A 27,972-nucleotide genomic window follows, 5' to 3' on the forward strand; every position below is an offset into this window, starting at 1 on the left:
TTGTGTTACATTTATATTTCGAGACAATGTATGGATTCATTTTATACTGCAACCCTTATCACTGTTCTAAATGAAGTCCTTATGGTAAAAACTATTATTTCTTTATTTTGAGCTTAAACGTTAAATTTTTGCGAAGCTGTATGTTTTATTGACGTCATAAATAAAACTCTACGGAAACGCATTTCCAACGTCGTAAATAAGGCAATATATGTTCAGTGACTGTATATCACAAATGAATATACGGTCAATGCAAATTAACTCCCCAAGTAGCACAGATGCAGTATATAAACAATTATTGGGCTTACACTGGCATTGCGTTCCATAATATCCTTGTCTGCATGTACAAGTGTAGGTTGATCCAGATATACTACAGGTGCCTGCATTGGTACAAGGATCTGATGAACATGGGGTCACTGTAATACAAATGAATACGTTTCAATAAGTGGAATAGCCATAAAGTAAATAAAAAAAAAACGAGCTCCAATGAAAGTTCAAAACGGAAATCTGTATTCGAAGTGCAAAATTAAAAGCTCAAAAACATCAGATAACTGTCATATTCCTGACTTAGCACATGCCCTTTGTTATTGACCCCTAGTTTCCCTTAAAAAATCTTTTGCATGTATAATTATAAATCAATTGTAAATGTTTAAACACATTTTGTTCATTTTTTAATAGTTTTTGAAAACTTACCCTTGTGAATGATGAAAAAATATTCAATGGGTAATATCACGAAAACAAGCACATTGACCTTTATATTTTTTTTGATTCGGAATCCTTTATTAATCCCTATCAATATATTCTAGTTTTATGAAAAAGCTATTTATTTTAAAACGGAGTAGAAACCTTCTGAAGATCGATGAATAGCAATCAATCATGTATTCGATTGAAAATTCAAAAATAATTGAATTTAATTAGAAAAAAAACAAAAAATTTAAAACTTGAAACCGTGGTACAGTGAAAATCTAGCATAGACTTGAATAATTATTGGACAGAGCTTTCACCTAACTATATTTTTGCAATTCTTGTTTTTCTCTTATTTGTGTTACATTTATATTTCGAGACGACAATGTATGGATTCTTTTTTAACTGCAATCCTTATCACTGTTCTAAATGAAGTCCTTATGGTAAAAACTGTTAATTCTTTATTTTGAGCGAAAAACGTAACATTTCCACGAACCTGTATGTTTTATTGACGTCATAAATAAAACACTAAAAACGCATTTCCAACGTCGTAAACAAGGCAATATATGTTCAGTGACTGTATATCATATATGAATATACGGTCAATGCAAATTAACTCCTCAAGTAGCACAGCTGCAGTATATAAACAATTATTGGGCTTACACTGGCATTGCGTTCCATAATATCCTTGTCTGCATGTACAAGTGTACGTTGATCCAGATATACTACAGGTGCCTGCATTGGTACAAGGACCTGATGAACATGGGGTCACTGTAATACAAATGAATACGTTTCAATAAGTGGAATAGCCATAAAGTAAATAAAAAAAAAACGAGCTCCAATGAAAGTTCAAAACGGAAATCTGTATTCGAAGTGCAAAATTAAAAGCTCAAAAACATCAGATAACTGTCATATTCCTGACTTAGCACATGCCCTTTGTTATTGACCCCTAGTTTCCCTTAAAAAATCTTTTGCATGTATAATTATAAATCAATTGTAAATGTTTAAACACATTTTGTTCATTTTTTAATAGTTTTTGAAAACTTACCCTTGTGAATGATGAAAAAATATTCAATGGGTAATATCACGAAAACAAGCACATTGACCTTTATATTTTTTTTGATTCGGAATCCTTTATTAATCCCTATCAATATATTCTAGTTTTATGAAAAAGCTATTTATTTTAAAACGGAGTAGAAACCTTCTGAAGATCGATGAATAGCAATCAATCATGTATTCGATTGAAAATTCAAAAATAATTGAATTTAATTAGAAAAAAAACAAAAAATTTAAAACTTGAAACCGTGGTACAGTGAAAATCTAGCATAGACTTGAATAATTATTGGACAGAGCTTTCACCTAACTATATTTTTGCAATTCTTGTTTTTCTCTTATTTGTGTTACATTTATATTTCGAGACGACAATGTATGGATTCTTTTTTAACTGCAATCCTTATCACTGTTCTAAATGAATTCCTTATGGTAAAAACTGTTAATTCTTTATTTTGAGCGAAAAACGTAACATTTCCACGAACCTGTATGTTTTATTGACGTCATAAATAAAACACTAAAAACGCATTTCCAACGTCGTAAACAAGGCAATATATGTTCAGTGACTGTATATCATATATGAATATACGGTCAATGCAAATTAACTCCTCAAGTAGCACAGCTGCAGTATATAAACAATTATTGGGCTTACACTGGCATTGCGTTCCATAATATCCTTGTCTGCATGTACAAGTGTACGTTGATCCAGATATACTACAGGTGCCTGCATTGGTACAAGGACCTGATGAACATGGGGTCACTGTAATACAAATGAATACGTTTCAATAAGTGGAATAGCCATAAAGTAAATAAAAAAAAAACGAGCTCCAATGAAAGTTCAAAACGGAAATCTGTATTCGAAGTGCAAAATTAAAAGCTCAAAAACATCAGATAACTGTCATATTCCTGACTTAGCACATGCCCTTTGTTATTGACCCCTAGTTTCCCTTAAACAATCTTTTGCATGTATAATTATAAATCAATTGTAAATGTTTAAACACATTTTGTTCATTTTTTAATAGTTTTTGAAAACTTACCCTTGTGAATGATGAAAAAATATTCAATGGGTAATATCACGAAAACAAGCACATTGACCTTTATATTTTTTTTGATTCGGAATCCTTTATTAATCCCTATCAATATATTCTAGTTTTATGAAAAAGCTATTTATTTTAAAACGGAGTAGAAACCTTCTGAAGATCGATGAATAGCAATCAATCATGTATTCGATTGAAAATTCAAAAATAATTGAATTTAATTAGAAAAAAAACAAAAAATTTAAAACTTGAAACCGTGGTACAGTGAAAATCTAGCATAGACTTGAATAATTATTGGACAGAGCTTTCACCTAACTATATTTTTGCAATTCTTGTTTTTCTCTTATTTGTGTTACATTTATATTTCGAGACGACAATGTATGGATTCTTTTTTAACTGCAATCCTTATCACTGTTCTAAATGAAGTCCTTATGGTAAAAACTGTTAATTCTTTATTTTGAGCGAAAAACGTAACATTTCCACGAACCTGTATGTTTTATTGACGTCATAAATAAAACACTAAAAACGCATTTCCAACGTCGTAAACAAGGCAATATATGTTCAGTGACTGTATATCATATATGAATATACGGTCAATGCAAGTTGGCTGCTCAAGTAGCACAGCTGCAGTATATAAACAATTATTGGGCTTACACTGGCATTGCGTTCCATAATATCCTTGTCTGCATGTACAAGTGTACGTTGATCCAGATATACTACAGGTGCCTGCATTGGTACAAGGACCTGATGAACATGGGGTCACTGTAATACAAATGAATACGTTTAAATAAGTGAAATAACAAAAATCAAATAACAAAAAAACAAAAAAAACGAGCTCCAATGAAAATTCATAACGAAAAATCCGTAATCAAAGTGCAAAATTAAAAACTCAAAAACATCAGACAACCGTCATATTCCTGACTTAGTTCATATTTGTTTTTCTAATATAGAAATGAGCAAAATGTGGTATACGTTCTCTTGTGTAAGATTGATGCATACCAATCAATAATGTAATCGATTGAAAATTTCAAAAAATGAAATTAATTAGAAAAAAACGAAAAATATTCAAAACTTGAAGCCGTGGTACAGTGACAATCTAGTAAAGACTTGAATAAATATTGGAAATTGCCGTCACAAACTTATTTTTCAATTTTTGTTTTTGTCTTAATTGTGCTATAAAGTGAATACAAAATAACGTACCTTCGCAGTGTTGTCCACTGTATCCAGCTAGGCAGCGACAGCTATGGTCTTTCACAGAGTTAATACACAAAGCGCCATTTTGACACTGATTATTATCACAAGGTGTATCTAAACATAACATATAAGTGATACAGTTTATAACATTGGATTTATAATTAACGTTAAGAATTTTACCAGAAAAGGGGATGGACAATTTATAATAAAATTAGTATAAAAATATACTTAAAGTTATACTGAATGTTAGAATATTTATATTACATATTCATTGCTTAATAATTTAATTTTGAATGTAACGCGTCTTCTGATTGGCTGACGTTATTATGATATCAGGCTAAAGACATAATTTAGTCATGAGACCGTGACATCATCAACATTTTTTCATGTTTTTCTACGGTTTAAAATGGAATTTAGAATCAAATTATAAAAAATGACTAATATTTTTTCTGTCTATTCGAAATAGCATAAAAAATTTGGTGCACACTGTTAAATAATCGATGAGGAGAATCGTTCTTTTATTCGATTGATTTCCGAAGAAAATAAAAAAAACTCATAAATGCACGTGGTTCTAATGACAACGTCAATTAAAACTCAGGGAAAACAATTGATCTTAACAATATTTAATGGTTGTTACATAAAATTCTATTACAGAAATATATGTTTTGTTATTGTAAATCTATCAATTTGGGAAATAAAATTGAAAATAGAAATAAGGCATATGTCAAAGCGACAACAACCCGACCATAGAGCAGACAATAGCCGAAGGCCGCCAGTGGGTCTTCATTGTAGCAAGGAACTCCTGCAACCGTCCCGGAGGCGTATTTTTCAGATGGCTCCTAATGAAATATGCATACTAGTTCAGTGATAATGAACGCCATACTTAACTCCAAATTGTACACAAGAAACTTAAATTTAAAAATAATACAAGACTAACAAAGGCCATTGTTAGAATAACTTCTACAAATGATATATTGATATATTTCTTATAACTATTTAATAGTTTTATCTGTTATTCACAATTACATAAAGCCAAACAGATAGTTGTCCATTTTATAAATTGTATTTCTGTAAACACAGGCAATGTTATTTCCCAATAGGAAACCCCTTTACCATGTTTACACTTATAACTGTGCAACTTTCAATATGAAGTTTCGTCATTGTTTTTTTTTATACCTAGAACGGAAACTTGATATAGTATACTATTTTATTCAAAGTTTTCAACATTTATTTGCACAGAACTTCTAAGAGTTTGAACTTATACCAAAAGAGGGACGAAAGATACCAAAGGGACAGTCAAACTCATAAATCTAAAACAAACTGACAACGCCATGGCTAAAAATGAAAAAGACAAACAGAAAAACAATAGCACACATGACACAACATAGAAAAGTAAAGAATAAACAACACGAACCCCACCAAAAACTAGGGGTGATCTCAGGTGCTCCGGAAGGGTAAGCAGATCCTGCTCCACACGTGGCACCCGTCGTGTTGCTTATGTGATTATAAATCCGGTAAATACTTACTGTGTATACTACCACTTCCTAGTTAAAGTTTTCTATAGAATTCAAAATTTGCTATATACTGGTTACATTTCCAAAATTATATCTCTACGAAATTAAACATAGAGACCATATATGGGAAACAGAACGAAAACAAAACAAAATATCTGAATAAAAAGTAAAATCATAAAAATACTGAACTCTAGCTTAACATCTCACGTATATGACAGTCGCATCAAATTTCATTACATTGAAAATACCTTTTTGATATCCATACAATAGATATTGTTTGTGTATTAGTGTTGTTCCTTCAAAATGAAAATAAACTATAAAGTTGTGTTCTAAAAAAAACTTTGAACTACCGATAACGGCATGGACCCCCGTATGTATAAAAAAAATCAAATTTATAAACATGAACATATAGCGAAACTTGCAATATAACTCACCAAAAGGTAAACAAAGACGTTCGTTTCTATAGGCAACAATACATCTAGTTTTAGGTGGACACGTTTTCGGCCAGCAAGCATCATTATCCTGTCGAACGTAAAATTTCTGGTTAGAATATTACAAGATAATAAAACATTCAATTTAAAGTCATTTACTCTTTAGAATGCAGGATGACCACCGAAACAAACCAAATAAAGCAGTCGTCAAGAAGTTAAGAGTCTCTGCAACTCTGGTTCCTTAGAACATTTATATTAGAAAAAATTACGAAAATTGCAACCCGTCAAAATTACTGCTTTGAATTTTGTACCTTCAATGATGCTCGGAGTCAAACTATTTAAAAACCTAAAATCTTATAATCATGATAAGGGCTTTTTTAAAATATTTATTTCAGCATGGGCGATTCAGCAACAAGTGAAAGGTTTCAACATGTAAATATGGTTGACTCAATGACGAATCTTGTTAGTCTTAAACTTGATTAAAAGTTAACGTTATTTTTTGATAGACCGCTGAAATATATATAAACGGAAGGCAACCAATTTTAATTTAGATAAAAACAGGATTAAGGCTCAGCAAATGATATGAACACTTGAAAACCTTCTGTTGATCTCTATAAAATTCTTTTTTCCCGTATTCATTTTCATTTGCCTAATTTTCTAGGATAAATGGGTAATAGAAGTAAGGTTACCATTGATCTTCCTCGACGGCAGTTAAACCCTCACTAAAATTGGGCGTGTATTTGGCTGTTTGGTGTGTTAAAATTTAAAGCCACAAAAGGGACGCAATTCCGATGACTCTACAAAATGTAAAGGGGTTCGTTAGAGACTTATTGCAAGTTCAATATCTGTCCTTATCCAATACTCCTTCATTCTGGAGACAGTCTAGTTTTCTATCTGTATCCCGGATGTCTCCATTACAGAACCTACATATTTTATTTTTGTTCTCATTCGGAATCTGCATGAAATATTTGTCACTGAATGTTTACAAACCAACAATGAATGAATTATCCATTTTCCTAACTTACCTTTGTCCAGTTTGAGATGTTTGTGAAATAAACTCCATATTTATGTTCTGCATCTTGGTCAAAATAAGACTCATCTAATAGTTCACAATATGACCTGTCCTTATGAAAATTTACTGCAGAACAATCCGTATACATCATACAATCTTTGACGCACCCTTTTGGACCAATCATTTCACTAGCCTTTATCACATGAGTTTTTGAAATTTTATTCTTTTGGTAAACACCTCCAGTGACATTAATAATTTTACACATTGAAGCCAAATTAATATTTAACAAAAAAACAAAACAAAATGTAATTAGTTTTGAAATCATTGCAAATCTGTCTAACAGTCAATTTAGAATATGTGTCATAGTCGTAAACACACGCGTGAAATTTAATAAAAAAGCTTCGATGAAAAATATGTTTTTTTTAATTTGGTTTTTGATAAATTGTCTGTCTTACAATTATTAACATACAGTTTTAATGACCACGATACTACACCTTAAAATTAAATACCTCAAATAACCTCGTGATTTTAAACAGATTACGTGAATATTGCAGTGATTACTGATTTCCTGGTTTTATCAATATTTAGGTCAAGGCACTTGATATATGCAAATATATAACTGCTTATGTTGCCAGGAAAATTTTGATTAATAAATGATTAAATGAACTAAGTGATTTAAATCAATTTACATATTTAATATATTTAATTTCATTGTTAATAAGAACATGTAAAGCATATAGCAACCTCAACGTTTTTGTCAATCTGTTCTTCAAAAAGATTATATAATAAAGTGAAAATGTTCCAACTTCCCTTTTATGTTAAATGTAAATATGAAAATTCAAATAAAAGAGATCCGGTTTTTGATTATAAAAGAGAATTAAGTTTTGGTTTAAGTGTATTATCAATATTTTGAAACTAATTTGGTATTAACTATAAGTTCATACATCATGTTCATTTAATTTTTCAAATATAATTTTATGGTTGATGGAAAAACACCAAGTAGTCCAAACATTTGATACAAATTCCAAAACCTCACCTAAGTACATCCTTTACATAAAGTTGATATATACTGTGGTACCTACTGTAGACTCTACGTGAATAGAATAGAAACACGTTTATTATGTGTAGTACAAATATACAACTAGAGTTACTTTTCCTTAATTTGTTCATTTCAATTATTTTGAAATATTTTTTAAAATAAAACATTGTTACTGTATTTTTCTATAAATTCAATAAAGTGATAAAAGATGTAAAATACAAATGACAATAATATATCAACAAATTCCTTATCGAAAGTGTAACTGCAAAAAGAAGAAATAAGAAATACCGCAACTTGCATTATTTTTAATTAGATAAAAGGATTATTTTCGATTTGTTCCCTGCGCTCTTACCTAATGAAGGGAACTGAAGGTAAGTGCGCCAACCTTACCAAAATTCTGGTAGGCAGTGGTGTTCTCGCCAATGAACTGTCATAATGTACAGCGCCGACGGAGGAGAACCCATTACTGCTTTAGCCGTGCACCTGTACAAGGTGTATTTTCTTATGGGTCTGAAATGGCCCTGAAGAATTTATTTTGGCAGGCATCTCTACCTCTCTTTCTACTTGTTCATCTTTCTCTTCAATATTCCTTCATTCTTCCTTTCAATCTGTATTCATTTCCTCTCACTATATCTTACACTCTCACACTATCTTTTTACTCTCAATCTTTCTCTTTTCCTTAATTTCTTTTTCTCTCAATCTTCCTTTATTTCTCTGTTTCTGTCACTTTATAACTTTCTTTTCTCCTGCTCTCTCTAGATAATAGGAGAGAGTGTCGGAAGGATTGTAGAGAGTGAGAGATAATGGGAGATTGTGAGAGATTGATTGGGTGGGACGGGAGAATGTGGCAGAGAGTGGAAGAGAGTGATAGAAAGAGTGAGAGAGTGAGAGAGAGAGAGAGAGAGTGATAAAGTGAGAGAGTGAGAGATAGAGAGCGGAAGAGGGAGAGTGGAAGATAGTGAGAGAGCGGAAGAAAGTGGAAGAGAGGGAGTGAGGGAGAGTGGAAGATAGTGAGAGAGCGGAAGAAAGTGGAAGAGAGGGAGTGAGGGAGAGAGAGAGAGAGAGAGAGAGTGAGAGAGAGGAAGAGGGAGAGTGGAAGAGAGTGAGGCAGTGGAAGAGAGAGAGTGAGAGAGGTTCAGAAAGGGTGAGACAGGATGTGAGAAAGTGAGCGAGGGTGAGAGTATGACAGAAGCTGACACAGAGAGCTGGAAAAGTGTGAAAGAGTGAGAGGAGTTGGCGAAGATGGGAAAAACCGAAAGAAGGAAAGAGAGTATTAAAGGGTAAGTAATCGTGAATGAGAGAGTTTTAGTGAGAAGGTGAATGTGAGAGGGCCAGACAGTCCGCGAAAATAAGATACAGAGTGTGATTGGGTGAGAGAGAGTGAGACACAATGTGAGTGTGTTTGTGTGTGTGTTTGTGTCTAGCATATTATTTGAGTTGAGGTAAGCTAACTGCACACTAACTTTACAGTTTGTTCTTATTGTGGGCTGGTACATCACTGTCCACGAATGAGCAATCATGTCTTTCATTTTAATGTCAATTAATGAAACACATGTATATCAATACAATAATCATTAAAGTGGATTTCACGTTGTCAAATTATGAATTTGTCGCTTTTGGACGGATAAATTGACACATCTCTTTACTTGTTTGTTTTCATCAATTATTAAAAGTGTACCACAAACCCCGTAGAGTATTACCCTTTGTTTTAAGAAATACAATGAACTGGTCGAACGTGATCGTAATGATATTGTAAAGTTATGTATTTAGCTAAATCTATGGTATGTTATCCATTAATGATGAATTCTAAATTCATTCCATAATTTTTACGACTAATAGTTATTCACCTATCTCATGGAAGCTTGAGTGGAAACTCAGAATATTTTATGCGACATAGTTTCGGATTATCGTATTCTTTACAATTTAATATTAAGGTTGAAAAAGCGTTGACTGTGCGCACATTTTTATTTAAATGTACTTCGGTCAACACTTTTACACCCCAATAACTTTATAAAATGAAACATTAAATTCTTGATAACTGAAAGTAATAGCTTTTCTCAAAAGCTAGTCGCATCTTAGCTGATATAATTGGAAAGTTTATGCAAAATTATAAAAGGCTAATATTATTTTACTTGTTTTTGGGATAATGTGTCAACACTGGAATGGTAGGGGTGATGGGATAACTCGTGTCTTAATCGTTTGTACATTTGATCTTTTTTTCCAAACAGATATGTTGTTTTGGTTGTTTGTTTACCTCTTTGTGCTAAAAAAAAAAGCGACGCTTTAACCTCAATGTTTTTTGTTCATGAAATATCGTTAAATTTAAACACATAAGAACACAAGTCATATATTTCCAAGGATTTTGAGATTTTTCATATTATGATAATGTCATTGGTTTTACTTAAAAACATGATAAAGAAGGTAATAAGTTCTGCAGTGCTATTTTAGATTTTCAAACACGTTATCAGACATTATACCGTTTGATACTGTATCATATTTTTTCATTGTTTTACTTGTAAATGTCTTCACATCTTTTTACTCTACTATTAATGCTGGGTGCCAATAAAGGTCATTATCGTGCTTAACCTTCAAAGTTTAACATACCGAATTGACATTATTTTTCATGAGAAGCCAGTCACCTTTAAAAGAGCGACGAAAAATACCAAAGAGACAGTCGAACTCATAAATCGAAAATAAAGTGACAACGCCATGGCTAAAAGTGAAAAAGACAAACAGACAATAGTACACATGACACAACATAAAAAACTAAAGAATAAACAACACGAACCCCACCAAAAACTAGGGGTGATCTCAGTTGCTCCGGAAGGGTAAGCAGATCCTGCTCCACATGTGGCTACCGTCGTGTTGCTTATGTGATAACAAATTCGGTAAATAGTCTAATTCGGTAGGTCACGTTCATGAAAGGGGAGGGGATTGTAGTTACGACGTAAGGAACATATCCGATATCATTTGTGAAACGATTATTCCATAACGGTCAACCAACTTGTGATGGCGTCCGTAAAATTTACTAAGGGATGATTTCAACTTCACCATTTGGAACTCTTGGTTTAATAGCTTCCTTAAAGCTTGTGAGCAGCAAAAAAATCATGATAGGAAATGCAAGCACGGGAATATTGTATCAATTGTGAGATATATACCTCGTATGCAGATGCTGCTTGAATGTTGCTACTTAGAAATAGAAAGTTCACTATTGGAAAGCTGAAATCATCTCTTTTGTCGTGAAGTTTTGTTTTCAACCGACCCTCATTGTCAATTTCTAGATGTAAGTCAAGATATGAGGCCAACTTAATTGTATCTGTAGTATCCCTTTTTTCTAGTTCGATGGGATAGATGCGTTCCACATAATCACCAAATTTTGAATTATTTAGTGAAAGAACATCATCTATATAGCGGAAAGTAGAGTTAAAGGATATCGCTAACTTTTTATTTTTCTTCCTAAGAAGTTCATGCATGCAGTCAGCCTCATAATAATAAAGAAACAAGTCGGCAAGAAAAGGGGCACAATTTGTTCCCATTGGAATGCCGACAGTCTGTTGAAAAAAACACGTCATCAGAACGTTACAAATATGTTGTAAATCAGGAAATCAAGCATCTTAATAATATCAGTTTCAGAGAATTTTTTGTTTGAATCAGAGTGATCCTTCACAAAGTAGGATTTATCAAGACAAGATACTTGTATCTACGTTGACCATTCTTTTTTATGAAGCAAAGCAATACCAACTCTTTCAATTTGTCTCTTAGTTTGGAATGTGGAATACTTGTATAAAGAGTAGAAAAGTCAAATGTTTTAATACTGTTACAAGATGAAAGAGAGTTAGATTGCATGTACTCTAAAGATCTTTGGAATTTTTAAGTATCCACATCTGATTCACGCCATCTCTAGAATAGTTTCACAATAACTTTGAAGCCTGTCTTTTTGTTTTGCGATCATAGTCTCTGTATGTTTATACTTGTTTTCAATTCTGTCATTTAAATTGTATAAATAGTAAAAATAAACCTCAAATCAACTATCAAACGTTTGTTCTTAATCCTGTACATTGTTTCAAGTAATATGTAATTTTTTCCTAATAAGATACATTTTTACATGTATAATAAACAAATATTCTATATATCTTATGGGAAGATTAACAACTTAAAAAATGTTGTAATAACATGTCCATTATAGAAGACCGTTGGTTGAACGTTAGAATTAAATTTGTTTGTTTATTGTTTAATTGGGTTGCTATCTAAATTAATTACATATACTTCATATCTCCTTTTAAATCGTTGATAGAAATTAAGCATTGCTGAAATATGATAGCATATATGTAGTATTGCTCTCATCGTCTTAGAGTAGTTTATTTTCTTCTTATATAATATATTGGCCTTTCGATTATTTGGTCTCCTATTCTTCATCGTCTGCTATTTTGATAGGGAGAGCTAAGGAGATCTAGACAACGTTCAACCAAGTCAAATATTACTCTAAAGATCGGGGGACCTAAAATAATAATCATTTGTAGTGAAACGTAGAGGTGAGCCGTTAGAATTGGCCTTTATTTTAATTTTCATGATATTTGATGAGGTCGAAAAATGCAGGTTGAAGATTGAATCTGGAACTAATCAGATGTCGATACCTTTTAACTAGTGTTGTCAACAACCAAATACCGAATACCAAAAACGCTAACCGGTTAACAGGACATTTATTTCAATTTTGATAGATTTGATATAAATTTGTATCGAAATCATTAAATAGTTATGTTTTATTAAAAAATTGTCGTCGATGTAATTAATTTGACAAATCAATTGCGCAGTCGATTGATTGCTTCTTTTAATCCGAAAAACATAACATTAATTAGAACTTGTCACTCAGCTTGGGGCAAGATCTTAATGAAACATGATTAGTATACATTTTGTTTTAACAGTAACTTTAAATCAGTAATACGATTAAATTTTACGATTTTCTTCATTATTTTATTTTTGATCTAATAGCGTATAGACCTACTTCTAAATGTGCAACCTCCGTCGTATAAGGCTTTGGTATACTTTAAACGAAATGTTAACTAAAATATTGTGAAATGCAAACCAATGTGAATGTAATCAATGTATACGTGATAGTACGAGTAACATGCGTAATAATTTTAAATTGAAACACTCCACATTAATTTCGGAGACCAGAGTAAAGGAAAAAATTATCGGTTTCAGACATATTCGCTTCTACGAGATCAAGATTTTTTTTTCAATCTGAAGTTGATACAAACGCCATAGTTGATATGATGTATCTGAATGTTAAAAGTCAAACTTCGCAAGGAATCTTCACAGACAAGCCTTATAATGCTTAAGGACAAATTTCAATTCAAAAAGCGTAAATTTATGACTTGGATGGAAGGTTGTCACATCTTATAGCTATGTGTAGGGTACTAAAGATATAAGGCTTTCAAACACCAACTGAAACTACCGGTTAACCGGTTAATTGGTCGAACGATTATCCGAGTAACCGGTTAGTCAATATTGTACGATTTGACAACACTACTTTTGACACATGCAAATAAAACCACTGTCGTAAAGGCTTTACATATTTGTCAAAAAAATTTGGTTTATTCTTGCTCTTCCTACATTTGATAATTTTGTTTAAAAATGTAAGAAAGCAGCCTTTGATGTTGATTTGTGGGAAAACTGAGTATGCTGCGTTCCAAATGGATCTTTCGTAGTCTTGGAATATTGTTGTTGGTTGTAGTTGAATGTTCCATTGATGGCAGATGTTTTTGAGTAGAATAAGAAGTTGTATGTACACTAGTTGACTTTTCCCTGGAAGGAGACTGTAGACTTAGGGATACATGGTACGGTCTACTATTGCATGGAATGTGTAGGGTTGATGGAATAAAGATGGACATGAGTAAAATGTTCCATCAGCGTATACGTAAATAGTATCAGCTGCGGCTAAATGGGTTAAATTTTCTCTGGTGCTGAATATTAAGATGCGTTCATGATTGTTGTCATCTGAGAGTAAGAATGGTTGAGCGTTATTGGTTTGAGTCCATTCACCTTCCAATACAATTTCTGCTGCTGAAGTTGTCAATGCAGGAAGAGTTTTGTGTCTTTGGTGGTAAAGGCTGGTTTGACATGAATGAAATGTTGGTACATTATCTACTAATTGTTGTATGGCATCATTCCATTCTGGGTTACGCAGCCTGACTAATTCTTCCTCCTAAATAGTTGGTATTGCTGTAAGTTCCTCTTTGAAACGGTTTTTTTTTATACGTCTTAGTACTTCATCAACTTGCAGTTGCATTCAGTCAGACTGATGGTTGTGGTTTGGTGATACTTTAATGGGAAGGTTATTCCGTGTGTTAATGGTGGCTTGACAATTCTGTGAAGAACATTGTCAGTAACATCTCTCTCCCCGTCTTGATTTTATCTGGAACTTGAAACCAATGTGTACTAGGTTTTGAGTATCACGTCTATTTGTTTCAAAAGTTATCTCTAGCTGTGCATTGGCCATTTTGAACTTAGAATGATATCAGACGGTTACGGTTATATGTTTTTGGTGGAAGGCTTACCAACTGGTAATTCCGCTCTGGTAACTAAATTTGGAATTAGTCCATTATAGTCAAATTAACTTTAGAAAAAAGTCCAGTTAATGATATCAGAAATGGGGATGTGGATATTTAAAGACCCTAAGCTTGATCTGTTCACAATGGCTCCAGCTTTAACATTGAGCATGCTTTTGATCTAATTAGCTGAATTGGATAATCAGTGTTGAAACAAAGAAGCTCCACATTAATTACTAGCTATATATAGGCTTGGTCTATTACACTTTGATCAACTCTATTCTTTTGTAACATTTATTGAAGCATCAAAGCTAGATAAGAACTAAAATAAAAATAGTCAAAATTAAAGTTCAATGTAATGTCCCAAGGGAGTTCGCTTCTCAGTTTCAAAGTAATTAACTTTTCAAAACACTTGTTAATATTTATAGGGGATTAATAAAGGAATCCAAAAAGCAAAAATAATATATAGGTCACCGTGCTTGTTTTCGAGATATTAGCTATTGAAATTTTGGAGGGGAAATGTTCTCTCTTGACTTTTCATAGCTTTATCATTGAAAAGTTGAAGTTCTCAAAAACTGTTAAAAAGTCATTAAAATTTTATAATACTTTAACAGATGGCTTATCATTATATAAGTAAAAGATTTACAAAAAGAAAAATGGGGGTTACCGGGCAAATTTTTTCAAGGCATTCAAATCGATAAAACCAGAGGATTCCGAAAATCTGACAAAAAATCCAAAACAGGACAAGCCAGCTTCCTTAAAGATATTTAAGAGTTTATTATTATTTATTTATTTTGATGAATAAAATGTTAAAGATATAAATAAATATATATTGATCTAAAAATCAATAATAAGGCTACTTATATATGTTTAAAAAAATACATTATTTTTTGGGAGTTTTTTCTATGTCATAGACGCTGTAATGCATCTACTTCTTTTATTTATTATTATCACTGTAATTATCTTTTCCAGATTACATGTACTTACCTGTATTTTAATCTAATTCAAATTGCTAAAACAACAAAACACCTTATACCAACATCTATTGTTCTTTGTTTATAGGAATAGAAGGATTAGGTATTTATATTTAAATGTAGGACTAGCAGGAAGACACCGTACCGATATATATGATTGGTGCAACAAACGCTAGTGTACAGTGTAAATACAAGTTTTACACTTTATCCTTATTTTTTTGGTTTACTTATTTTTAATAATTTATAAAGTATACGCATTTTTGAAAATTATCTAAACAAGTATAATTATTGCGGTGACTCTGCAAATAGGGTGGACTTCCGAAGTAGATCTAGAATACGTTAGCTTTGATAGAGCTGGGAACAGTATATATGACCTGGATAGAGTCAGCAATATCTTTCAATCAGATAGCATTCAGCCCGCAGACTGTCCATCGTTAAATTCTAGGCTTGGTCTATTACACTTTGATCAACTTTATTCTTTTGTAGCATTTATTGTAGCATCAAAGATAGATTAGAACTAAGTAACGGGCCATTTAGTGTGTACAAGATTGTTTATGTTATTTTTCAATGACAAAACAAATATTACAGTCCTTAAATGTCTTATCCATTTTGCTTTATTCTTGTAAATACAATTCGTTTAACTAAATATTTATCAATTAAAACTGCTATTAGGTTAATTTGAAAATGGGTTGTTGAAGAAAAATTACGCCTACATAACGTTTTGAGGGGTTTTTGTTGATAGATTCTCACAAAAGACAACACATCAAGGCATTAGGTATATAAGAGCTATCAAGCATGTTTAAGGTTTCGTAACTAAATCAAAGCTAATCGTGTGATTATCTTCCTGTTTTATTTTTCTCAAAGTCAAAAAACGACTTCCTTAGATAACCGTTTTTGTTTTATTTTTAATCATAAAAATGGAACATTCCCTTTTATCAATCGTGATCACTTCCTTTTCTTCGACGAATTTTTATATGTAATGTAGCAGTGACTTAGTGAGATAAGGAAATTAAGTTTTACTCATTTTAACACATTTTGAATGAAATATCATTTGGTGATGTTTAATGTTTATCAGTTAAATTGTATTCAAACTGACATGTTCGTTAGTTAAACTTAATCCAAATAGAAATGATAATCAGTTAGATTTTTATACTAAATGTACTGTTTATCAGTTAAACTTGCAATTAAACTGACATGTTCGCAAGTGAAACTTTACGGAATGTTTATCATTTTAACGTTAACCAAACCGGAATGTCAATAGGACACGTCATCAGTTAAACCTGCAATGTCAATCTGCTAAACTTTGAACAAATTGGACAGTTTATCAGTTAAACCTTAAACCAACTGCAATGTCAATCTGCTAAATTTTGGACACATTGGACAGTGTATCAGTTAAACCTTAAAACAACTGCAATGTCAATCTGCTAAACTTTGGACACATTGCACAGTGTATCAGTTAAACCTTAAACCAACTTCAAAGTCAATCTGCTAAACTTTGGACAAATTGGACAGTGTATCAGTTAAACCTTAAACTAGCTGTAATGTCATTAGCTAAATTTTGGACAAATTGGACAGTTTATCAGTTAAACCTTAAACCAACTGCAATGTCAATCTGCTAAACTTTGGACAAATTGGACAGTGTATCAGTTAAACCTTAAACCAGCTGCAATTTCAATCTGCTAAACTTTGGACAAATTGGACAGTGTATCAGTTAAACCTTAAACCAGCTGCAATGTCAATCTGCTAAATTTTGGACAAATTAGACAGTGTATCAGTTAAACCTTAAACCAACTGCAATGTCAATCTGCTAAACTTTCGACAAATTGGACAGTGTATCAGTTAAACCTTAAACTAGCTGCAATGTCAATCTGCTAAATTTTGGAAAAATTGGACAGTGTATCAGTTAAACCTTAAACTAGCTGCAATGTCAATCTGCTAAACTTTGGACAAATTGGACAGTGTATCAGTTAAACCTTAAACTAGCTGCAATGTCAATCTGCTAAACTTTGGACAAATTGGACAGTGTATCAGTTAAACCTTAAACTAGCTGCAATGTCAATCTGCTAAACTTTGGACAAATTGGACAGTATATCAGTTAAACCTTAAACTAGCTGCAATGTCAATCTGCTAAACTTTGGACAAATTGGACAGTGTATCAGTTAAACCTTAAACCAGCTGCAATGTCAATCTGCTAAATTTTAGACAAATTGGACAGTGTATCAGTTAAACCTTAAACTAGCTGCAATGTCAATCTGCTAAACTTTGGACAAATTGGACAGTGTATCAGTTCAACCTTAAACTAGCTGCAATGTCAATCTGCTAAACTTTGGACAAATTAGACAGTGTATCAGTTAAACCTTAAACCAACTGCAATGTCAATCTCCTAAACTTTGAAACAATTGGACAGTGTATCAGTTAAACCTTAAACCAACTAGAAATGATATTGGTTAAACTTAATTCTTGCTGAAATGATTATTTTGTTTCACATAATATTTATGTTTAGAGGTTACATTTGGAATCCTGCAACTAGAATATTCAACAGTTGCTTTGTCACTGATGAGTCTTTTGTAGACGAAACGCGCGTCTGGCATGAATATGAAATTTCAATCCTGGTATCTATGATGAGTTTATTTAAAAAAGTACAAAGTAAAGATGTGGTATGTTCCTTATGTTAACTTTGAGCATGTTGATTGTTCATAATTTGTCGTTGTCAGAATTTGTGAATAATGTTCGATACAATTCCAACACGTTGTAAGCAATTCGCCGTTTCAGAATCTAATGCATCCTGGGTAATATTTTCAAAAGCGTACACCAAAGCGTTTTGATTGGTTTAAAACGTTATAAACAATGGAAATTCAACCAATGACGTAACGTTATTTTCACTTTGGGGTACGAACAATGAAATTAACCATGATGCTTTAGATTCTAAAACGGCCAATTACGATTGAATCGCTTTTATGACGATAACTCTACAAAAGTATTTGATAAACAAATTACCTGTTTATGAAAATGTAAATCAGATATTAAAATTGAAGAGAAATATCATAGAAAAGAAAAAGAACGACAAATAGTTCATATAAAGGGAAAAAGCAATGAATGGATCTAATTTGTCGGAAGAAATGCATGCAACACTTTATCTGAATCATATAAACATTGGTGTCGGGAGCCTCGCAGTGATACTGAATGCATTTGCCTTTATTAAATTTATAATAACAAAGGACAAAGGAACTCATATCAAATCTGTTTAACAAGCTTTGGTTTTCTATTCATTTATTTCATGTTTGTGGTGCATTAAGCACATTAGGATGTGTAATTATGATGTTACAAGATAGAGACGAGAGGATTACATGTCTATTTTTAAATGTAAATCGAACAATTTGCAGGATTTCTGCTGTTACCCAAACAGCAATTTTGTCGATTGACCGGTACCAGTCTTCACTTCCTCTGATGAAATCTGTACTTCTAAAAAAGACGACATATTTTGGGGATTTTTTCTGTCGTAAGTTTGTTTCTACTTCTTTTATATGTACGTGTTCTTTAGCAATTTCAGACGTTTTTGAAATACGACAATGCCGATTATATCCATCAAAAAAGTTTTTTTATTATGGGTATTTCAGGATTTTGGATAATTATCTGTATTTTTGCTATAGAAATTCCAATGAGTATTCTAACTTTTATAAATATTCGAAAGACATGTCGAACTGTTGGCGTACAAATAAGATTCAATGCAAAGGACAATCATATTAGAGTAGCACATCACCACTGCATACCTCAAACTGTACAAATGAACATAAAATTGAAAATCCAAGCTCTCAAAGTTCTCGTAGGTTTGGTTTTAATTCATTTATTAGTTCTCGTACCCCAGCTTATATTAGTTGCTAAATTACTCAAACATGGGCATTTGATTGTAGTTTTTGTTGTTGATTTATTTGGTTTTCTTTCCATGCTAAATTATTTGACTGATGCAATATTCGGTTTTGGAACAATACCAGTACTTCAACAGAAATTAAGGGATGGCTGTCGACGTTAAACGCTGATTTAAATATATGTGTATACAATTGTTCATACATTTAGTATGTCTTAGCCAAGGCTCCCTATTGAAGGCCGTACTTTGACCTATAATTGATGACTTTTTGAACATTGTGACTAGTATGGAGAATTGCCTTATTGGCACTCAAACATATACATTTGTACCACACATTTTTATTTCAAAATACAATTGTTGATACCCTTTAAATTGAAATATATATATTTTTGTAAATATAGATTTTAACAAGGGAAAGAATGTAATAAATATTGTAGATACTTACTAAAAATGTCTTCGTCATATGGTCACAAGAGCGTAATTATCTGTTTACATTTTACCGGAAGGTACTCATGGTACTCAGAATAGAATCCTATACGGCTTCTGATTGGATGATACAGGATTGAAATTACTTTTAATCGAAAGCTTATCCAATTAGGTTTAAAAATTGCATTTTAAGTAAATTTTTGCCGCATGACCCTATATAATTTTTTAGTTGTAATGCAACAGTGGCATTTCTAGTAACAGCAACTGCTACCCGTTTTCTCTAGTTTGTGTAGTCTTTGAGAAAGAAAAAAACGGAACACTAGTGCTACCCTATTGAAAATGTTTTACGAATAATTGCGCTCTTGTAACCATATATACATTGGATTTAAAAGCCTCGTTGTGATAATAAACGATGTTTTGTTCATGTTGTTCATGTTCATGACATGTTATAGTCATCATAATAGATCTTCTATGTATCTCCGTCGTCTTTGTGAACATTTAGCATTTTTGTATGTGTTGTTCTAAAGATAAATGATTTAGATTCCTGTTTTTTTATATAACATCTCAATCGAACTTTTATGAATTACCAAACTATATTAATATTGTACAAATATACCTCATGAAATTGAATTCGGTGATCGATTGGTCTAAGTTATGATTGTCTTTATCACTAGCATATCAACTCGGATGATGCGAGTTCAAAAAAAACCTCCCCTTACACACGTAGCAGGCGCACAAGACTGTTGTACTTAATTTACCAGGATTATAAGTTTTCCTATTGTGGTTCTCTTTTGGAACTCCAGCTTCCTCCGCTATTCTAAAAAGGGCACCAATATGGCTTAATTCGCGCGAAACAGTCAAAAGGATATCCATACGTTTTATATTATAATACAGTATTATGGTCAGGATTGGGTTAACAGAATAGAGAGCATTTGGTCAATTCGCCGTTTCAGAATCTAATGGTTCTGGGTTATATTTTCAACAGAGTGTACACCAAAAACGTCGTGATTGGTTAAAAATGTCATAAACAATGGAAATTCAACCAATGACGTGACGTTATTTTCATTATAGGGTACGAACAATGAAATTATCCGTGATTATTGTAAGCTTTCGACAAACTTACCTTGACGATAACTTGTACTGTAAGACATAATAGTGTCCTGTGAAAAAGTGTCCATGTGGACAGTTTTTCATAGAATTTAGGTATTTGATAATGTTCATTCCCATGAAATAGTGTCCCTCAAATGGACAGATTTTTACTGCAAAAGAAATGAAATAGTGTCCACTCGCAGGACAAATTTTCATAGTGCGTGCTATTAAATTGTGTCCTCCAAATGAAGTAATACAAAGGTCATTAAAAAGTGTTATTATACTTGGATTTTAATTAAAATAATGAAGGATTGACGAGAAATTGATTAATATACAAATGTAAACAAACACATAATGGATGGAAGTGAATATAATAAGAGAAATATAAGTTCTAAGAAATTTCCAGCAAATGGCAATGACAATTAAAGAATAACAATAAGAAGAAGTGAGCAATCAATTCTGAAGAACTTTACTTTATTCATTTGGCAGAGAAGAAGAAGGCAAAAGAAAATAAATAATGTCCATTTCCATGAAATATTGTCTCCTTAGTGGACAGCATTTTACAGCAACTGTTATGAAATATGGTCCATCTACAGAACACATTTTCGTAATAAATGTTATTTAATTGGGTCCTCCAACATGTCCAAGGAAAATACATTTTTGTTATACCGAACAGCATCATGAAACAACTCTATGTCAAAGTAATAATTAAACTCCACAATTCAAGTTAAAATGCATCCAGTAATAAGACTTTAATCATATAAAAAAATCCCTTGGCGGACACAATGTCCTGTGAAAAAATGTCCACCTGGACAATATTATTAATAATGTCCATGTTCATAGACAATTTTTCATACCTGAGGACATATTTTCATAGGAAATTGTGTCCAGGACATATTTAAATAAGTCTACATTGTCCATGGACAGTATTTACTATGAGAATATGTTCTATGGACATTTTTTCATTGGGGACATTATTAAATCCTACAATATCTACATGTACATGATCAATGTATCAATGATGGCAAGGAACTTTTTAAATTTCAGAGATGCTTACCTTGTAATGACTCTGGAGACCTTACATGTATGCTACATTTACCTAATACACAAACAAACACAGATGGGCATAGGTAATAAATAGAACAGTTTTCTAAGATACATGTTCATGTCTTTTGTAATAGTATGCTTTGTCTTGAAAAAAGATAGATTTAAAATATGAAACACATATGTACATGTACCATGTTTACGCATATAAGAGAGTTATCTAACCTGTTTTTAAAAAAGCTGGTAACTTCTTAGTACTATCAGAATTTAAGTCTATTTGTTTCTCTATTTGTCCATGATTTATTTTATACTGGATAGAGTTTGAAAATTTTATCGATAAAGTTGGATAACATATTCATAAAACTTGCATTGGTACAAAACCATTTTGAAAATAAGAAGATGTGGTATGATTGGCAATATGAAAACTCTCCCCAATACACCACAGGACATATTAATGAACCACCATACAACCTTACACATACTTCATACCAAGGTATAAAAGGCCATGAAATGACAAATTTTAAACAATTCAAAGGAGAAAACTAACTGTAAGATTAATGTACAAAATAATGAATGAAAAACAAATATGAGATATATACAGCAATAAAATACAACTACTGAATTGTTGGTTCTTGACTTGGGACAGGCACATACAGAATGTGGCTGGGATAAACAAGATTGAACTTTATTAAATTTACCCATTACCAAAGTAATAATGTCTATTACTGAGTAAACACAGATTAATACTCTGCTGTGTACATATTTGTAAAAGTATGTAATTTGCTTCTTGTAGAAATTAGCCTGTGAGATCAAGATTCAGATATCCACTACATACCAAATGCCACACCAAGGCAGACATTTTCAAATGTTGAGGGACCTATGAACACTTCTACATCCTTCATTGTAATGGACTTTGAAACAACTGATTGAGTATGTTAGCTGACATATATAATCAATTATGTTTGAACAGCCCTATATTTGAAAATCAATAACTTCTATTAAAAAAGAAAAAATCTAGAACTTTACATTTTTTTAAACCCCCTATTTATATACAAAAGAAGATGTGGTATGATTGCCAAGGAAACAACTCTCCACAAGAAACCAAACGACACATAAATAAACGACTATGGGTCATCATAAAGCCTTCAACAATGAGCAAAGCCCATACCACATACTCAGCTATAAAAGGTACTGAAATGACAAATGTAAAATTATGCTTAGTGGGGGTGAAATAAAGTGTCTTTCAACCCCCTCTCCCCCTACATTTTTTTTGGAACAGCCCTCAGTGTTGTAACACATAAACATGAAGTAGTATAAACCCTATCCAAAATATTTCATGGGAGATAATTAATCTAACTGATGTTGGATTGGAATAATGGGATATTCTATAATGAGCTCTAATCTATGCTGGTATGAAATATAAGAAAATACATCCTCTGCATTCAATAAAGCCTGAGCCCCAATGCTGTTCATCTGATTTCTGGTGTTACACCTTCGACAAAATCTGAAATGTGTATTACCCTGCCACATTATGTATGTATGTGCCTGTCCCAAGTCAGGAGCCTGTTATTCAGTTTTTTTATTCGTTCATTTTTTTATATGAATAAGGCTGTGAGTTTTCTCGTTTGAATTGTTTTAAATTGTGATTTTGGGGCCTTTATAGCTGACTATGCGGTAAGGACTTTGCTCATTGTTAAATGTCGTACGGTATCTATAATTGTTAATTTCTGTGTCATTTTTGTCTCTTGTGGAGAGTTGTCACATTGGCAATCATACTACATCTTCTTTTTTAATATATATGATAATTTTTTTTCAAAAACCATAAACAAATGACTTTGCCACTATAAAACACAAATATATATTCAAACAGGACATATATCCATACATGTATTTTTTACATGTTGCTAAAATAAATGTTCTAAACAATAGGTCCTATTCGATGATATTCAATAGATGAAGGATAGGCTTCATCTCTAAGGTCAAAGGGTCAAATTTCAAGGGCTTACATAAATGAAAGTATATAAATATGTATACTATGTACTTTTAATAATTATCCTACTTTTGACATGTTTCAATTACCTACTTTTGAAAAAATGAGCAAAAAGGAGAGAATTGTCTTATTTCAGGTTCCAAAATTACATTGACCTTTGACCTTTTGACCTCAAGATTGAAAATAATCCTTTATCCAATGTATATCATAAAGTTATCATAATTAACAAATGTAATGAAAAAGTATAGTACATATAGGTAAGTTTACTATAGAAAATTGAGCGAAAAAAGGAGGTCATTGTCTAATTTTAGCTCCTAAAATTTCTTGACCTTTGACCTGTTGACCCCTCAAGGTTGAAACCAAACCTTGATCTTTTGAATATCAGCAAATGGTTTGTATTTACAGAGGTTATGAAGATTATGGGACCAATAGGTAGATACACTTCAGAAAATTAAGCAAAAAACGAGATTATTGTCTTATTTTAGCCTCAAATATGACCTTGACCTTTGAACTTTTGAACATTAAATGTCATAAATATCAGAATTTATTCTAATTATATTAAGATTATATGAAGCATGGTGAGTTTTTCCAAATATTTACATAAATTATACCAAAAAACATCAGAACAGTGATACCAAGTCTCCATTTAGGAACTGTGACCTTGACATTTTCATCAAAATTTCTCAAAATCGGTACGGTAAAAGTTTCTTAAAATTTTTTTAGGATGGAACAATATGTAAAGTTAATCTAAATGTCAATTTTTAATGCTCTGCTGAAATATTTACTTTTGAACTGGTTCAAATATAAGATTGACAAATTTTAGACTTTTCCCCTTTTTCTATTATTAGTAATTCTATCCCTTGCGGATTTGTAACCCTATGATAATGATTTCATACCAACAAATTGAATAACTGTTTCACGTGCAGTAGTGAATCATTCAGATGAGGATATGCTGATAAAACATACCCATATTTTCATGTGTGTGAAGTACAATAGCTCTGGTCATTTTGGTTGGCAAAAAAAAAAGACGAGACAATTCAAGAAAGCAATCTCAATGTATTTTAGATTTCTTTAAAACAAACGCGCTCGTGTTATTAAACACTCATCAATTTCCATCGGACCTTGCATTATTTCCCGCTAAATTTTCGAGCATTTCTTCGCATTAATCATGTTAATGTAAGAAGGTCCGAGGACACAAATATAGTCCCTAGTGTGAACAGTATAAATTGCCAATTTTTTTCATACACTTTCCCAATTTATTTCTTCATATTTTATGCATGAATTATTAAGTAAGGGGATGAAATTACAGTTTAAAAAATATTTGGGTGCTGAATGTTGAGTAGTGATTTGGTCCAGTTAAGAAAAGGTCAAAAATTAGTATGTCTGAAGCTGTCAAACTGAATTTTAGACCCCCTCAACACAGAATTGTCAATATTTTGAGTAAGATCTGGTAGAAGTTTCTATAATATTAATATTATTTGTCCCAAAAGTAGTACACTACACTGTAAAAATCTTTTTGAGATAGAGCATGTGCGATTTTTTTATTTGAATTTATTGTCTAAAAGAAATGCACTTCGAAATGACTCTGTGTTCTCAGGCCAGAATTTCCCAGATAGATAGAAAAATTAATCAGTCTCTGATAAATAAATTTTAAGGATATTTTGTAAATTCTTCCTTGTTTATTTATATCTATTATGATGACTTAGTAGATAATTGAAAGTTTGGTTAATTGAATCACTTCTATGTTTATGCTACCAAATGAGTCGGTTGTTTTCTGAATTTTATCGATGATCATTCGATTAAAAACATAGCAAATGTAATTGTCAAGTCCAAGGTAATATGATATACGCAAAATTGTAATACAATGAATCACGCTCAGTTAAAATCTTGAATGGTACATTTTCTAAAGCAACGTATAATAGGAATATGATATTCAACAAGTATGACAGCGGAAGGCTAAAGGGGTAAATTCAGTAAAAAATCTCCCATTGACTTTAATGCTAATCTATGTGTGGAAATAAATTTATACCTGATTTACCTTTAGAAATTAAAATCTTTCATATATCATTCATGAAAGTACAAATGTAGCCCTATCTTTTGCAACAATAAAAACATAGGGTCATGCGGCATTTTTGGGCATTCACATGGCCTTGTTTACAAGCACAAGGAAACCACTTTGAAAAGTTTGCAAAAGAAGATTTTCCTCAACTTATCCACATAATGGGGACTTTTACTGATGAAACTTCACAAAAACAAATAATAACCGACTCAACACTGCCAAAAGATGCTAATAATAATGGCACGTACACGAAACTCAAAACTCCAATTTCAACTAAGAACCAACATACTGAAACTGAACAAGAAGACACTAAAATCACTGTTACTGATGAAATTCAACGTCTAGAAACCAGTGTTACACACAAGATATCACAAATGCTGGATAATCAAAATTCAAATTTTCAAACATTGAAAACAGAGATAGAACAGGTAAAGTTGATAATAAAGTGTACTAAAACAGCTGATGAACTTGACACATTGTTACAAGCATCAAAAAATGAAGTAATAATACTAAACGAAAGATTGAACAATAAAAAGGAAGAGATAAATCATCTCCATATTAGTAATCAACAACTTAAGGACACTCTTAAGGAGTCAATAGAGGACCTTAATACTGCATTACAGTCATCAAGAAATGAAACCCATGTTTTGATGGACAAACTCGACAAAAAGGATGAAGAGATCGAAAAATTCAGTACCAGCAACAGAAGTTTAAGCGACAAGTTGGATAATCTTTTTGAACATAATCTTAACCTCAAATCACAACTGCTTACATTACTTGACCCACAACAGGCAACTCAAGTAAAAACACAGGACAAATTCACCTTACAGAAGGCAGATACCTCACACCTTGAAGAAGAATATGTCCCAAAAGTTCTTCTGATTGGTACCTCAAACACTAAAGGAATAAAAGAAGATAAAGTAACTAATGCAGTCAAAATTCACAAATCAATTCAATACACAATAGACGAGGCAACTACTTACATCACACAATACGAAGAACAACCAAATCTAGTAATCCTGCACATTCTTACAAATGATCTAAAAAAATATGAACCTACAACATGTGTTGACAAATTAATGCACCTAGTGCACCTTATCGGACAAAAATGGACTCAAAGTAAATGTCTGATATCACTAGCTACACCTAGAGCTGACGATATTAACCACCACACTAATGGTGTGATCATAAATGCCTTGATCAAACAGAAAATATCGAATTGTCACCATGTTACGGTTGTAGAACACACAAACATGCTATCAGGAGGAAACACCATGATGACACTATTGTCTGATGACAAATATCACCTGAACGACAAAGGAACCTCAATACTGGCAAACAATCTGAAACACGCAATACATTCAACCCTGAATATAACAATACAGCGTAACAGAAGCAGATCCAGAAGTCGCAACACAAACAGTAGACAAGTAGGACGTGGACGTGGTCGTGGCCGTGGCTTAATGGGACCCGCACCTCATAAATAACATTAATAATTAAGATTCATAAAAGAAAATTATTGTATACAAAAAATATTGGACAAAAATTGTTAGTTTGTAAATTGCTCTAATTTTTCTTTTTTAAGATTTTCCCAGTTTACAAGTACTTAAATACATACTATTTTTCTTAAACAAAGAAATTCTACCAATTATCTGATTTGAAAAGTTATTTCAAGAAAGAAAAAAGAAGAAGATATTTTGTTAGCTTAAAAAAAAAAAAAAAAAGAGCACTTTTAACCTAAGACTCATTAATATACTGGAGTTATTCCTCTTTAACTGAACATTGACTCTTTTTGGTTTATCAATACCAATATTTTTGTACTCTAAAAACTACTGGTGATTATTTTAAGTAATATTATAAATATTAGTTTTTATAGTAGCAGACAACTACTTGAAGGTTTTTTTCTGTATCTTATTTTGTTTTATTTGTTATACATATTTTTTACAGACTAAGACATGACTATGTTATTTTCAACATTGAAAATGTGTACTTGGAATGTTGGAGGGCTCTTCTCTGGTG

General features: G+C 32.0%; 2 protein-coding genes across 2 annotated transcripts in view; one reads left to right on the forward strand and one right to left on the reverse strand.

The window, feature by feature from the left end:
• LOC134699889 (fibropellin-3-like) overlaps positions 1 to 22,806 on the reverse strand; it is a 53,800-nt gene extending 30,994 nt beyond the window's left edge. Inside the window, exons 1-6 of the mRNA XM_063561290.1 lie at positions 22,740 to 22,806; positions 3,969 to 4,076; positions 3,423 to 3,530; positions 2,384 to 2,491; positions 1,345 to 1,452; positions 306 to 413 (exon numbers count right to left, since the gene is read on the reverse strand). Coding sequence (XP_063417360.1) covers positions 306 to 413; positions 1,345 to 1,452; positions 2,384 to 2,491; positions 3,423 to 3,530; positions 3,969 to 4,076; positions 22,740 to 22,806 — 607 coding nt within the window. The remainder of the gene's footprint in view (positions 1 to 305; positions 414 to 1,344; positions 1,453 to 2,383; positions 2,492 to 3,422; positions 3,531 to 3,968; positions 4,077 to 22,739) is intronic.
• Positions 22,807 to 26,056: 3,250 nt separating this feature from the next.
• Positions 26,057 to 27,670, forward strand: LOC134699971 (uncharacterized). The gene has a single exon (XM_063561376.1). It carries the CDS (start codon positions 26,115 to 26,117, stop codon positions 27,438 to 27,440), a length of 1,326 nt encoding a protein of 441 aa, XP_063417446.1. The 5' UTR covers positions 26,057 to 26,114; the 3' UTR covers positions 27,441 to 27,670.
• The last annotated feature ends 302 nt before the right edge of the window (positions 27,671 to 27,972 follow it).

This window comes from Mytilus trossulus, unplaced genomic scaffold (assembly GCF_036588685.1).
Source record: "Mytilus trossulus isolate FHL-02 unplaced genomic scaffold, PNRI_Mtr1.1.1.hap1 h1tg000103l__unscaffolded, whole genome shotgun sequence".
In the NCBI taxonomy this organism is placed as follows: Eukaryota; Metazoa; Mollusca; class Bivalvia; order Mytilida; family Mytilidae; genus Mytilus; species Mytilus trossulus.